The following is a 16,143-nucleotide window of genomic DNA, read 5'->3' as shown; positions in this document are numbered from 1 at the left end:
AAGACAGAAGGTTTCGTAGCTGGTAAGGGACTCCCAACACTTTTGGCCAGCGGAAGGCAGATCAGGAACAGCGATAAGCACATCAGCTGGATTTTCTTGCTAACGCATTCAGCACCGAAATAACATGTCCAGAATGCTTACTATTCCTTTGCTCACACATTTATTCTTAACAGTACTTTAGGTTGCTCTTGTGATCAAGACTCTAAAACTGAAGATATTCAGACTGTTACATTAGATTATTTACCACAAAGCTTTCACTTTATATCTGCTCAATCCCTCAGATTGGGAAGGAGGAGAAGGTTTTTTGGGCATTTAGTCTTTCGGCTTCCAGACAAATTAACTGCCATCTCATCACAGGTGACAGCACTTGGCGGCAACATAAGCAAGAGAAGACTGGCAGGCAATAGAATGTATATGAGCTGCTGACACATAGGGCACATTTGGGGGTGGACTGTTACTGACTGTGCCACAAGAAGAGTGCCACAGAATGCATATATTCAAACGGGTTTATAGCTCAGCAGGATTATCCTTGAGTGGAGATATAAAAGACAATGGCAAACTATCCCCACAAAGGTACAGGGCTGTTAGCTATTCTTAAAAAGAGAAGCTGCCTCTCAAAAGTTGAGCTATTATTTCTGCACCCCTTCCTTGAATTTTATCTATTCTTCATTCATGCTCCCAAACCCTTTGTTTCTGCCTCTTTCTAGGCTTCTGCCAAGATATTTCCTACTACACTCCTCGCAAATGCATAACAGAGCTATCCTTAAGACAGGCACCCTCTGAGCCATTTGTTGCTGCTCTTTTAGATGGCTTGAGACGACCCTGGTGACCAACATGAACCACATCTTCTGCCCATAGGTGCAGTGTGCTGTCTCCACCTCATTCAGTCCAGTATGCATGGCAAACAGAAAACAAATTTAGTTCTTAACTGAAGTGCTTTTGGTAAACCAAGTCTGTCTACTTGTACCCTACTTACTCCTATTTTGGAAAGCCTATGGTTCCTCTCCCCCTTGTGACACCTTCACACAGAATTGTGTGCACTTTGCTCCTTCTGCACAAGCAATTTGCATGCAGTAGTCTCTACCTTCTAAACAGTTGAAATCCTCGTCACTCTTTCTTCCTCAGGGCCCAGCAGGAGCAACACTAATCTAAAGCAACACTGCTGCTTGGGAGAAGGAAGAAAAGGGTAACCTCATCATTTTCACTTTCTCCTCAAGCACTGCTGCTCCAACATTAGTCTTATTAAAACACAGAAGGAGCAGAGAAATTTACCAGAACAACAGCCTTGCTCTTTGTTTTTTATCAATACAATCAGGCTCAGCTGTTTAGAGTTATCTACTTGCCTTGACAGTTTAAACATGCAAAAAAATTCAAGGCACATTAATTGCATCACTGCACACCTCCCAAATCCATTTCAATTCTTACACTGAGAGGTACTTTATCACAGCAGTGACAGGCTGGAGGGAACCTCAACAGGTCATCAAGTACAGCCACCTGTGCTGAGGCAGGACCAAGTAAACCTCCACTATACCTCACAGGTGTTTGTCCAACTTGTTTCTAAAAGCCCCCAATAGTGGGAATTCCACAAGCTCCTTTGGAAGACTATTCCAGAGTTCAGCTATTCTTACAGTTACAAAGTTTTTCCTAATATCCAATCTACAACTTCCTTGCTGCAGATTAAGCCTATTACTTCTTGTCCTACCTTCAGTGGACATAGAGAACAATTAATCACTGTCCTCTTTATAACAGTCCCTAAAATATTTGAAGGCTGTATCAGGTTCCCCTCTCAGTCCTATTTTCTGAGGACAGAACATGCCCAGTTTTATTTAACCTTTTTTCATAGGTCAGTTTTTCTAAACCTTTTATCATTTTTTGTTGCTCTCCTCTGGACTCTCTTCAATTTAATCTACATCTTTCTTAAAGTGTGGTGCCCAGAACTGGACAGTACTCCAGCTGAAGCCTCACTAGTGCCAAGTAAAGCCAGACAAGTACCCCACTTCCCGTGCCTTATTTACAACATTCCTGTTAATACATCCCAGAATGATATCAGCCTTTCACACAACTGCATCACATTGACGACTCATTCAATTTGTGATCCACTGTAACCTCCAGATCTTTTTCCACAGTACTACTATTTCTACCCAATTATTCCCCACATTTTGTAACTGTGCTTTTAATTTTTTCTTAATTGTAGTACTTGGCACTTGTCTTTACTGAATTTCATTTTATTATTTCAGACCAATTCTTTAATTTGTCAAGGTTGTTTTCCTCTGTTTTCCCTATCCTCTGAAGTGCAACCTACCCCCACTTGGTGTCATCTGCAAAATCATATATGCATACTCGCCACTCCGTTATCCAAGTTATTAACTGAAATACCAACTAGCACTGAACCAGACCCAGGACTAGGTATAACCTCCCTGTTGGAAAACAAGCCATTGATAACTACTGTGGCTATGGTCTTTCAAGCAGTTATGCATCCATCTTAAAGTAATTTCATCTAGACCACATTTCCCCAGTTGCATGATTGTCCCATGGGACTGTCAAAAGCCTTACTAAAAAATAAAGATACAACACATCTACTGCTCACCCCCCCATCCACCGGGTCAGTAACCTTGTCAAAAAATTAGGTTGATTTGGCACAATTGGTTCTTGATAAAGCCATGCTGGCTATTTCTTATAACCCTATCCTCAAGGTGCATACAAATTGACTGTTGAATAATTTGTTCTAGTATCTTTCCAGGTATTGACATTAAGCTGATTGGCCCAGGTCCTCTTTGTTCCCCTTTTAAAGACAGGTGTTACGTTTGCCCTTCTCCATTCTTTTGGGACCTCACCTGTCCTCCATGAGTTCTCAAAGATAACTGCTAAAGGTTCCACGATTGCTTCAGCTAGCTTCTTAAGTACCTGAGGATGAAATTTCCTCAAACCCTGCTAACCCGAATACATCTAATGCATCATATTTTCTTTAACTGGTTATTTCCCTATTTGGACTTGAGTTCCATCCCCCATGTTAATATTAATTGCGTTGGGTATCTGGTTACTATTAACCTTTTTAGTGAAGATTGAAGCAAAACAGGCATTAACATCTCTGCCTTCTTGATGTCATCAGTTATTAGCTCTCTTTCCCCACTACAGACACCTACACAAAGGAACTACACTTTCCTTCATCTTTCTCTTGCTCCTAGCGTATTTAAAGAACCTCTTATTGCCTTTTTATGTCTCTTGCTAGGTGTAACTCATTTCATGCTTTAGCCTTTCTGATTTTGTCCCTACCTGCTTGTCAATAAAAAGGGAAGAACTCAAGATCTACGCTTACTATGTCAATGGGAGAGAATTTGATAAAAATTTCCTCACTTCCCTGCGACAATGGAGATTTCACACCCACTTCTAGAGCCAATAATGAGTTCCACATTTTAAAAAGGCAGACTGATGGGATGAATTATGTCTTGTGCCCTAAGAACAGCCTGACTTTATAATTTGTTACGCAGCTTTATTAAGAGCTCTCACTAATGAGTATGTGCATTTTCAAAACTAAACTACAGCTCTGTGCCTAAATAATTCTGCATTTGAATTAAAAGCAAAGTTTGGGAGAAATTTTAAAGGCTAGACTCATGAGAGCACTAAAATTGAATTTAACGTAAAAAAGCTTCAGAAGTTGAACTGTTTTGTATATGGCATTTGGCAAAGGTGAATCATGCCAAAGTTCTGATACAGGAATGTGTAGTACAAGAATACCTTGTTTAATGTGAAGAAACTGGTAACAGGGTAAGAAGTTACTGCAAACAAAGATATCTAGAGGGCAATAAAAGCTATACTGTTTCTTTAGCTTACGTTTCATTTACTTCTGTGACATTACAGTAGAGATTCTGGCACTAGATTCAGGTCAAACGTTTTACAGTTTGTTACTAAACATTCTGGAGAAACGCAAACCCTCCCCCAGGCACAGCATTTGAATTCACCCACCACTTTGCCACTATTATTCACTGCAGACCTGAGACTACATCATAGGTTCTGAAGGAACAGAAAAACAGAATTGCTTTCATGTTTCCCGCTGTCTTGTGCTTCTCGCATAAACAGAAGCATGCAATGAGAGATCTTCAAAATAAGATTTAGTGATCAGAAATGCATATTAAAGAATTTCCATTTTCAAACAATTTAGATAGTAATGCAAATACACTGCCTTTTAAGAAGTTTAATCAGTAACTGTATACAAGAGGGCAGAGATTTGAGACACTTGTCTGGTCACAAAAAAAACTGATTTTAGATTTGTCACTTTTTTTTTTTTTTTTTTTTTTTTTTTTTAACTAGAGCACTAATAAAAGGAAAGTCTCTTAACTGAAGCTTTTCTATGACTCAATCTACATCCTTATCTCCAGAGGACAAGACAGATTTACTTCTCTTAAAGGTTTGGGCGTTCAGGGCAATAGCAGCAGTCCACTGAATACTACCAGAGTAAGACCACCACCTTCTCAACATACCGTACTTTGAGAGCTTTGCATCTCACACATGACCTATTAGAGACTGACACATAGGATACATACTTTAAAGAGAAACCCCCCCAAAAAAGCTACCTTCACACTGCAGAAAGGAGGGGGACAGAAGAGAAATTCCTGAAAACGGTTTCTCAGGAGAAAATATTTACAAGGCAAGAACTTCTCTAAAAAGGCATCTTTACTGTTACTGCTGAATTCTGCAAAGTGAACACCAATTAGCGGGCCTTGACATGGCCTCCCAGTTTGAGGTCAACCATGTCATAGCATAGTGAGTCTCAAACAGTCCTCTTGATAACAGCATTGTCCATCAAATTGGTGTCAAATAAAACAGCTGGCTGGACTTTAAGGGATTTAATGTGCTCCAAAAAGAACCTTGAAGACCCTTTAATACCTAGCACATAGCCTCACTCACTAAATCTTTTCTCTGAGAACGAGGAAAGTATGTTGGCAGTTTCCACAGACTCCTTAAGTCTAAGGAAACATCAAATGACTGACTCCCTAGAACCATATCCAGTGGAAGCTTAGTATGAAGGTGGGTCATGAAGGTCTGAAACTCACTTGATCCACAAGCCTCTCTCACTGCCACCAGGCTAGAGGCCCTCCATGTAAGACTTGAGCTCACATGAACAAAACAGTTGAAAAGCTTTCAAGCAGCCTTGTCAGGGCCACAATATCTGACAACCTTCTCTTTTACTGGGAGAAGGTTTAGGAGTGTCAAGCCCCACATGAACCTGATGACAAACTGCAGAGATGGGTCTACCTTTGACTAGTTACACCCTACAGCATCCCGACATAGCTATGGGGAGTTAAGTTCTTTGAGATTAACCTGAAGACTAACTAGTCAAGCAGTGTGTGTGGAGCAAGTAAAGGGGGTTCATGCACACCTGTTTACATTATCCTGCAGTTCTTTTCCCCTCTTCGAATTGTATGCCTTTCTGGCAGTTCCCTCTCCTCTTACCGCACCCCCCACCCCAAGGTGCCGGATCACATGAGCCACGTTTTGGAAACACTACACATATAGATCTGTTAAAAATAAAACTAGTGAGCTGGCTGGAAGGAGATGCAAGGTTCAGAGACAATCTGATACTAACCTGAGTGACTCAAGCCTGATCGGATTGGCTTTGGCTATCTGCAGCGTTGACTGTGCTACACTGGCCCAGATAGGTACAGTTATTCAGTTCAAACCTTTCAGCTTTGCTATTAATTTAGCTACCAGAGGGACTAGTGGAAAGGCATAAAGGTGCCTCCTTCTCCAAAGTGAAATGGCGAAAACGTCCCTTGCTATTACCGCCTTTTCTAGATGGCATTGGCAGAGGACAAGTCGCTTCCTGATCCATTTAATGGTGAAGACTCTTGCATGCCTCACCTGGGGAAGATCCAGCCTGCTTCCCAATCCAGAGGGCATTTGTGAATTCAGTCTACAATAGTGTTCTTCTCTACAAAGTACACACTGACTACATATGTTTTGTAGAAAAGCCAACTCCAATGCCTAGAAGGAGTGCCAACACAGTATGCTTGATAGCATTGCTACCAGGTGCTATGATAACACAAGTCAATTCTCAGGGAGGATAGGTCAACCAACTGCTATTAGCCAAAATGGACAGGGACGCAATCCTAGGCCCTGGGTGTTCCTAAGTCTCTGACTGCATGACAAAGGGTGGATCAGTCAGTAATTGCCCTGTTCTATTCAGTTCCTCTGAAGCATCTGGCACCGGCCCTGTCGGAAGTCAGGATACTGGTCAAGGTGGACCATCAGTCTTACCCAGTTTGGCCATTCTTATGCTTTTAATTAAAATAAAGCTTATTCTGTGAGATTTTGTTTTCATTTTCATTGGCCATCTTAATCATGTGGTGGGAGTTTTTCCAAAATAAGTTATTGACAGAGTGCCAGTTAGCAGAGGCAAGTCTCTAGAAATTTAGGACTTGCCTTCTGTTGGAGTAACTATTTTGTTAAGTTTTCAAGTGCAGAGAAACCCTCAATGATTTAAGCAGATCTGACTGGAAGGAAAGATTTATGAGAAAAAATATCAGATATGACATCCCTGGATCTCTGCAGAGAGCTGGAACAGAGTAAGTGAAGCACAGATACTGTAAGAGGGTAGCATTTATTATCACTGGGGTAGAATTCAATGGACAGTAAGGACCCTGCTACTGCTGCTTCTAAGGATTAAAAAAAGTCAGTCCTGTACTAAGACGCTAACATGCTAGAATGAGAAACTTGCACAAATGTATCTTTGGAAAAAGACCCCACTTCCCTTGCAGTATTATGCTAGTGCATGGAAATCTGAAAGCGAATGACTAGAAATTAGTGTTTAAACTAAAATTTTCTATTATCCAAATAGAAGTGCAGAGAACAAACAGCATAATTAAAAGCACACTGGATGAATTTTGGGGACTTTTACACAGATATATTTATCAAGACGTACCAATGAAGTTACAATTCATGAGAGAGTAACATGATTAATGAGTACAATGTTCCTATCAGAAGACAACCACCAGGATATATTTTAAATCAGATTTTAGTATTGTTTTCTTGCATCGCGTGTTTGAAGTCAAACCAGAGATACTATCTTGTTCCTTTTGCATATTACAAGTTGTAATATATGCAAAGCAGCTTTCTATCAAACACTGTTCCTCTGTTCAGTGCACTTTAAGGTTCAGTGTTAAAATGAAAATCCTCATATTGACGATTATTCCATATGAAGCGCCTTTTTTGGGATTATGCAAAAAGGACAAGTTTAATGTACAGGAAAGCACTTGGAAAGCAGCTTCAATTACCTAAAGATACTTACTGTTTTCTATGGTTGGATCATACGAATCAACAAACTGGCCTTCCACAAACTGAATAGTCAATGAAGATTTCCCTACAAAGGAAGCAAAAAAATATTCATTTAAATCCAAATTTAAATCCCACTGTACAGAAACATATTCCAATGAGTTAATTAAGCCATTTAGAGCGAGATTCTGCTACCAGGTACAAAGTGATATTACAATAATCAAAGTTTAATGTGTTTTACGAAATAAGCATACAAACCTGTGGTGGCTTAAACCCTGGCTACAATTGGCTACTGAACCTTGTTACTGAAAGCACCAGTTCAATAGCCAGGTTCTCAATCAGTACCAAAAATGATGTAAGAACTAGCACAGACAGGTCTGACAAGCGGTTTTCAGCAAGGGTTCTGTTTCCTAGCACAGTCAGAGCACCCACTCCAGTTTGTAGTATAGGAAACCAATTTCTGTTCCAAGTGGTGTTGATTAACATGTACTAAGATGCAAGTACCCACAAGACAACGTGGCATTTTCATACTTAATTATAAGGACAAGAGCTATGAAAGAGAAAAACAGGAACTTTACATTAAGAAAAAAGGGAAGAGAGCAAGATGCTAAATAATGGCAATAATGAAAATCATTTCAGTATCAGGATTAAAGACTGTGTTCCACACAAAAGTTTAAGGGCAAAGTCAGTCACCTCACCTATGCAGCATTCTATCACCTATACAGTATTGGGCATGGTGAAGAGTTACATTTACCAGTTTGGAACACTAGAGAATGGCTGTGCCAAATCAGTTTATTGCATTTTTATTAAAATGCATTCATCCAATCTGTAGTAGTTTAAAGAATAAAACCACTATACTATAGTTAAAACCCTCTTAATTGTTTCACTCTAAGAGGCATTTAACCCTCTGCCCTCATCAGAAAAAAAGTTATGACTACATTAGGATCCAGATTTGTCTTTCAAGTCATAACAGTGAGAAACTGAGAATTTCACATCCCTCATTAACCTCGATTAAGAACAACTGGTCTCCACACATTTCATGATTAATCCAGGGGCCTGTAATTTAAAAACAGTTATATGTCCAGCCCTTATGGTTCTGCAAAATTACACTGTTAAACTGATACAAGAATGTCTACCAAATTCTGAAAACAGTTTGAAATCAGTGAGAAGTATGACCTGCCCTATTCATCTCAATAGTATGACAAAGACTAAGAAGAATACATTTAAGATCCTACTCACATTTAGCTGGTTTTAAAAGTCATGGTTAAGCTGTAAAGCTCAGTAGCAAATAATTCAATTTGTGTCTACCCAGCAACTTTTCTGTCATCACAACCATATTTGTGTGCTTCCACCTCGAGAAGACAAGCATTCAGAGCACAATGAGGGGCAGTGCACCCCAGTATGTCCTACTTCAAAGAGCTGGAAAGGAGAAACTGGCCAACCAATTTCACAAAGATAACTAGGGTCCAGGATGCACTGCAAAAAAGTCCACATTATAGGAAGACAAATGAGCCAGACTAGGCCTCTGGCAGGGGTGAATCACTGTTGGCCGCTACAGTAAGCCATATGACATTGACAAGCAACATCCAGAGAGCTTCTGCACTACAGAAATGGGAGAACCATTTGACAATCTGTTCCAATCACTCCTTGTTCCCTGTAAGACTTCCTCAAAAGTTGGAGGGCAGCATTCATAATTGGCAGCGAATGGCATAGAACAACTATGAGAGGGCCCGGTTCACGTTCTGTGCTGCACCTACTTCCCTCAAGTGTTAGAGGAGTTCTAGTATCACACTAAAGAGCTGAGAGAAAACTGCACCAATTAGGGTTGTTTTTTTTTTAAATTTTTTTATTTCAACTTAACAGTATATATATTTATCAAGTGTACTTAAAAATGAAAGCTAAAAAGTCTTTTCACGGGCCAAGACAAAGTTCAAGGGTCTATTTCCCATTCAACAGCTAATCCTACCTAAAGCTATGAAGGAAATACTGATTCTTACACAGTTTAAGTATTAGAACAGTCATCAACTCTTATATGGGAGGGGCATCTTGATCTTAGGTCTTTGCAAATCAAAGCCTTGCAAATCCACCATTAGACAGGTGACTTCAAAAGCTGAATTTTGTCAGAGTAAATTAAAATAAAGTGATTCACATGGCAATAATTTAAGATGAAACTTGGGCAACTACTGAAGATTGGACTTGTTTTGTCCAGTTACATCTTAACTAGAGGCTAAGGGAACTTGTCTGCCCTCAGGAGGGATTTTGCTAACTGCTCATATTAACCAGGATTCTCAAGCTCTCAGTATTCTGAGCAATATTTTCCCCAGTATTAGTCTCCATGCACCACAACACACTTCTTTTCAGAGATTACTGGATGCTGCCTGATTTGATAAAGGCTGTTTCAGAAAGGCACAGCATATGTTCTCCCATCCCCAGGCACAAGTTTATCACCTCAACCCTACCAGAACCAGGTGTTCGAGCAGTGCAGCGTGCTACAAGATGTAGCATTTCCTGGGAAGCTTGGTCATCTGGTTACAGACTCTACATGATGTTTTGTTTCACCATCATGCAATCTGTGTGATTTAGACAGTACTTTTAAGCAGAGAGATTGCCATCATTTTACTATTGTGAAGCAAGCATTTGGAAGCACCGTTGAACTTACAGCACCATTTCCATTGCAGTGACTCCCCTACATAAAGGAATTTGCCAGATCCTATTTCATCATATGTTTACCAACACACTGCAACATAATCCCACAAAGGTTGCTAAATGTTAGATATCTTTGGACCTGGACAATAGCTTTTTTTTGCTCCTTTGTAACCTATGTTAGCGTATTGGGGAAAGACACTTCCAAACAGTGAATAGTCGACAAAATAAATCTTTAGGAAACTAATCTATTGGATAATACTGAGTAATCCCTTGGCACTGGGTACATTTCTACACAATGGTGAGAGCAAGATTCAAGAACTTTAATTGATAGACACTACAAAGATTAACAGGCTTATAAGGTTCATTTTTAAAAAAGAGTTTACAGGAAAAAAGTTGTTTGTGACCGAGACTAAAGAACAGTTTTAAGACTATGCCATAATTATACTTTGCTGTCTAAACATCAGCTTATATGCATGTTTTCCCAAGTCTTCCTACAGACTAGAGAACAAAATCCAGAAGTGATCAGTCTGAATTCATTCTTCACCAGACTCAAAGAAGTGGGCTACGAGGCTCTTGATGCAGTTTCCCCAGTATTAACGTGACTAGTTTCATAGAATATCAGGGTTGGAAGGGACCTCAGGAGGTCTTCTAGTCCAACCCCCTGCTCAAAGCAGGACCAATCCCCAATTTTTGCCCCCAATCCCTAAATAGCCCCCTCAAGGATTGAACTCACAACCCTGGGTTTAGCAGGCCAATGCTCAAACCACTGAGTGCTATGAAAATTGTTTCAGTAGAATGGGGTATTCTGAAAAGGGGTCTCAGGTCCCATTAACAACCAGAAGGCAAGATCTTAGCTAAGCTAAGAGGCAGGAACAGAGCACTTGTTGTCTTAATGCCATATCAAGCTATTAGATCTAGTGCTGTCAAGACCTAATTTCTCAAAGAGACTACATTTGAGCCAAAAGAAGAGATGCTACAAGAGGTGTGTCACTTCAGGGCCTTCCAGTTAAGGAATAGCCTGTATGCATCATAAGCTTGCTGTTTGTGAGGCAAAATAAGCCTGTATGCAGCTCAGCTGTAGCCGTCTCCTCACTACTTCCAGGAAGTCACACCAGTTTACTCAAGCTATAAAAATAAGCCACTGTATCATCCAAGAAGTCATATGGGAACTTCTAAAGAAAAGAGTTCAGGCTAAATCAAGCATTATGTCCTACAACAACCAACCTAAGAATAAAACAGATCTTCAGCTCACACATTTAACATGAAACGATATTATATACAGCAAGCAATATTTTAATGCAACTGAAAATTTTGCCTATAACAGCACTGTCAGTATGACCATCTTGGCCAAGAAATACTGAGCGTATAAAATAACTAGGTGGATGCACATTTAAAAAGGACAGTTAAGATTTCTAAGAATAGAAGACAATGCTAAAATTTAATGTTCACCTGTATTACAAAAATCTACTTGAATTATTTCCCTCTCCTCCCTCAGAAAGAGTACCAAAGAGAAAACAGATATGAAGAACCAAAAAACTCAATAGCTGTGTTCCACACTACTACTCCCAAAACCTTGCAAATGCAAAAAACTAAAATGTGTGATGAGAACCCATTTGATAATTATTCTTGCTCGGTGCTCTAGAGAACGTTACACAGGAATAACGGCCAAATGTAAGATTGGATAGAATTTCCCTCTGGAATATTATGAGTGTATGTAAGTATGGAGCACTATATAGTCAAAGCAGACTTCTGAAGATTTTTTTTTTTTTTTTTTTTTTTTTTTTTTTTAAAAGTTAGGCTCCTAGATCATTAACTTTTGACACACTATTTTCAGAAGTCTCAGTGCTTGTAGAGAAGACTAATAGTCCATGCAGATAATGGCTCTTCAGGGTTAGCCTGGGGTCTTCCTGGAATCATAGGCTTGTTTCAGGTGTTTGACTGTATTAAACAGGTTAGTACATTGAGTCTTTTTTATGTACTGCAGAGGATCTTCATCAAGACTGTTGTGATCTGTCCATCAAATCCTGAAATTGTCTGAGCTAACCCTTAGCTCTTCTATCCTGGTGGGAACGCTTGATTGGTAGATCCAGCAAAGATATGTTCTGCTGATAGTAGGATACTCTGACGGACTGGAGAGATTTCTGGTGTCACTAGCCAGTTAGCAGCTTTTAAGTGTCCTGTGTAAGTCTTCAGCTACTTTGGTACACAGCCACAGGTCATCTCTTTAGCTGGTGGTTAGTGCCATAAGCAACCAAATAAAATGAATACCATATGACTTGGTTCTTCAAGATGTGTTGTCCATATGTATTCCACAACCTACCCTTCTTTCCTGCTAAAATGGAGTTTAACACCTGAATTCTGGAAAAAGGGTGGTGTCATGAAATATATAAACATATCTTGAAGAACCACAGTTACTGTAAGGTAACCTTTTTCTTCAAGTGATTGTCCATGTGTTCCACTCTTGGTGACTTGAAAGCAATGAACTGAAATGGAGGGGGGTGCTCAAAGCTTATCTATATAATAATTGCAAGAAAGCTCTGCCAAAGTGCCCACCTGACTTCAGTGCTTCTACAAGGGAACTATTTTGCAACCATAAATATCAGTCCCCAGATAGTTACTCTAAATATTTCAGAGATGGGAACACTTCTGAAAGAAGCCACAGAATCGGCCTGTACGCTAGTAGAGATTCTAATCTAGCTAGAACATTGGTTCCCAAACTTTTTGGCATCACGCACCCTTTTTAATTTTCGAAAAACCCTCATGCCCCCCACCTCTTCTTTACCATCATCCATCCCCCCTTTTAACAAATTCAATTCATAAATTTAAAATAAGCACAAATAAATTTGTGCGTCAAGAAAAAATAAAAATGTAATTTAGACTAAATAGCAAACAAAACGAATTTAATATGAAGGATGATGCTGCATTTTCTTCGCGAGTTGGGAAATCCTAGGTTTGAAAGATGAAAAAGTGTGCAACAAATAGTTTGACATCCAAGTCGATTCCTTTGTTTCGTTTTTATTATGACTAAACTTGAAAAGTTTCTCACAGAGGTACGTCGACGAAAACGGAAGAATACGTAGCGCTTCTCCAACTTTTGGGTAAATTGGGAAATATTTTATCCAAAATTCCTCCAGGCTTAAGTTTCCGAAAATATCTTTTGCACTTGAATCTTATTTCATTTCAAGTGCTTGTTCTTGCAATACTTCAACGTTGATGTCGATTCGTTGCCAGAACGGATTACATGTTAGTTTATGAACAGGGTTGGTAGAAAAGCTGTCTGGAAAATAGCCGATGAATTTGTCAGCAAGGCAGTCCAGATGAAACAATTTTGTTCTTCGCATCCTCTTTACAAAGTTCTTGGAAACCTTCATTTTCAGCAAGTGGTGAAAATGTTGGAAAAGACGAAGAGTTAGGCGTCTGAGCTTGCGTTAGACGTTTCCAAAGCTTGATTTTGCTGTAAAACACTTTGATGGCATCGTGGTGTGCTGGAATGTTTGCAGAGTTGTTTCCTTGAAGCTTCAAATTGAGATTGTTCCAAGATTCAAAGAATGTCCACAAGATATGCCAGTGAAAGTTGAAACGTTTGGTCCATAAACGCATGATATAACTTTTTTTCCTGTTGCTTGAGGAAAATTTCCACTTCGTCTTTCGGTTCGAATAATCTTGAAAGCATGTTCCCTTTGGAAAGCCATAGTAGCTCCTTGTGAAACAAAAGAATTTTGATCCACTCCCAAATCCGAGCAAAGAGCTGCAAAAAGTTTTGTATTTAAAGTGCTGTTCTTCACAAAATTGACAACTTTGATGGCCAAATTCAACGAGTCACGTAGGTCATCCGGAAGGATTTTAGCAGCCAAAACTTGTCCGTGTATGAAGCAGTGAGTCGTGGTTACGGCTGGATTTTTCTTCCTTTCACTAATGTCACAAATCCAGAGCCAGAGCCAAGCATCGCTGAAGCACTGTCTGGTGCATACACCAACCAGTTTTTCCCATGAAAGTCCATTTTCTTCAAAAAAAAGTCAAACCGTTTTCATAGCAGAAGCCTTTGATGTGGTGATCAATTCCTTCGAAAAAAGCAGTTTTCACAATTCCATCATTAATGAATCAAACGTAGACGAGCAACTGACAGCATTGTGCTACATCAGTGGTATCGTCGCACTGAATTGTGAAAAAAGGAGACGCTTTCACTGCCTCCATGACTTAAAGTTTTAAATCTTTCGCCATGTCATCAATGAGACGTTTCACAGAAATCTCAGAAAGTGAAATTTCCCATTTTTTCCCTTGCTTTCAGCACCAAGCACAATACCATCTGCTTTCAACAAGCAAGGCTTCACAAGAGTTTTTCCTATTATGTGCGCTTTCTTGGCTTTAGCGATGAGCAATGACAGTTCACAAGATGCTTCTACCACTTTGGCCGACGCTTGATGAAAAGCCTCCAGTAGCATCCAGCATCATGTGTTTTAATTTTGAAGTTCAGCAGCAAAAAACTCTTTTGGTTTGTCTTTCGAAGCACTGTAGTTCTTTATCAAGTGTCGCTCAAGACGAGTAGGTCTCAGGCATCATTCTTGAGAACTGCGTGGCACACTAAGCATTGAGGATAATCGATCCCATTTTTTCCCCCCATGATGGTGAAACCATACTTAATGTAGTCTTCAACGTACTTCCTTTTCTTAATCATATCCATAATAAAAAAACTATAAAAATAATTTTCCTGATTTGTGAATAACAGATGCAAGTTAATCTGACAGGTTTCAGAGTGGTAGTCGTGTTAGTGTGTATCAGCAAAAACAAAGAGGAGTACTTGTGGCACCTTAGAGCAGTGGCTCTCAATCTTTTTTACTGGTGACCCCTTTCACACAGCAAGCCTCTGAGTGCGACCCCCCCCTTAAAAATTAAAAACACTTTTTAATATATTTAACACCATTATAAATGCTGGAGGCAAAGCGGGGTTTGGGGTGATCCCCCATGTAATAACCTTGTGATCCACTGAGGGGTCCTGACCCCCACTTTGAGAACCCCTGCTTTAGAGTCTAACAAATTTATTTAGGCAGACACTTTCATGGGCTAGAACCCCCTTCATCAGATGCACGGATTGGAAAATTCAGGAGCAGGTATAAATACATGAAAAGATGTGAGTTGCCTTACCAAGTGTGAGGTCAGTCTAACAAGACAGTTCAATTGACAGCAGGATACCAAGGGAACAAAAATAACTTCTGAAGTGATAATGAGAATGGCCCATTTCAGACAGTTGACAAGAAGGAGAGAGTAACAAGTAGGGGGAAATTGGGTTCAGGTTTTGTAATGACCCAACCACTCCCAGTCTTTATTCAGGCCTAATCCGATGGTGTCCAGTTTGCAAATTAATTCCAGTTCTGCAGTTTCACGTTTGAGTCTGTTTTAGAAGGTTTTTTTTGTTGAAGAATTGCCACTTTTAGGTCTGTTATTGGAGTGACCAGGGAGATTGAAGTGTTCTCTGACTGGTTTTTGAATGTCAAGATTCCTGATGTCAGATGTGTGTCCATTTATTCTTTTGCGTAGAGACTGTCCGGTTTGGCCAATGTACATGGCAGAGGAGCATTGCTGGCACATGATGGCATATATCATATTGGTAGATGTGCAGGTGAATGAGCCCTTGATGGTGTGGCTGATATGGTTAGGTCCTATGATGGGGTCTCTTCAATAAATATGTGGACAGAGCTGGCACCGGGGTTTGTTGCAGGGTTTGGTTCCTGGGTTGGTGTTTTTGTTGCATGGCGTGTAGTTGCTGGTAAGTATTTGCTTCAGGTTGGAGGGCTGTCTGTAAGCAAGGACAGGCCTGTTCCCCAAGGTCTGTGAGAGTGAGGGACTGTCCTTCAGGATAGGTTGTAGATCCTTGATGATGCGCTGGAGAGGTTTTAGTTGGGGGCTGAAGGTGATGGCTAGTGGCGTTCTGTTACTTTCTTTGTTGGGCCTGTCTTGTAGTAGGTGACTTCTGGGTACCCGTCTCGCTCTGTCAATCTGTTTCTTCACTTCAGGTGGATATTGTAGTTTTAAGAACGCTTGATAGAGATCTTGTAGGTGTTTGTCTTTGTCTGAGGGATTGGAGCAAATGCAGTTGTATCTTAGAGCCTGGCTGTAAATAATGGATCGTGTGATGTGGTTTGGATGAAAGCTGGAGGCATGTAGGTAAGTATAGCGGTCAGTAGGTTTCCGGTATAGGGTGGTGTTTATGTGACCATCGCTTATTAGCAC

General features: G+C 40.1%; 1 protein-coding gene across 5 annotated transcripts in view; it reads right to left on the bottom strand.

Annotated features, from left to right (window-relative positions):
* RHEB (Ras homolog, mTORC1 binding) overlaps window positions 1-16,143 on the bottom strand; it is a 60,418-nt gene that overhangs the window by 30,434 nt on the left and 13,841 nt on the right. For all 5 annotated transcript variants that reach the window (XM_043541598.1, XM_043541600.1, XM_037891133.2 and 2 more), the window contains exon 2: window positions 7,286-7,357. In XM_043541598.1, the coding sequence (XP_043397533.1) occupies window positions 7,286-7,357 (72 nt within the window). The remainder of the gene's footprint in view (window positions 1-7,285; window positions 7,358-16,143) is intronic.

Source organism: Chelonia mydas, chromosome 2 (genome assembly GCF_015237465.2).
Source record: "Chelonia mydas isolate rCheMyd1 chromosome 2, rCheMyd1.pri.v2, whole genome shotgun sequence".
In the NCBI taxonomy this organism is placed as follows: Eukaryota; Metazoa; Chordata; order Testudines; family Cheloniidae; genus Chelonia; species Chelonia mydas.
Note: the sequence above shows the minus strand (reverse complement) of the source record. Positions and strands in the feature narration are given on the sequence as shown.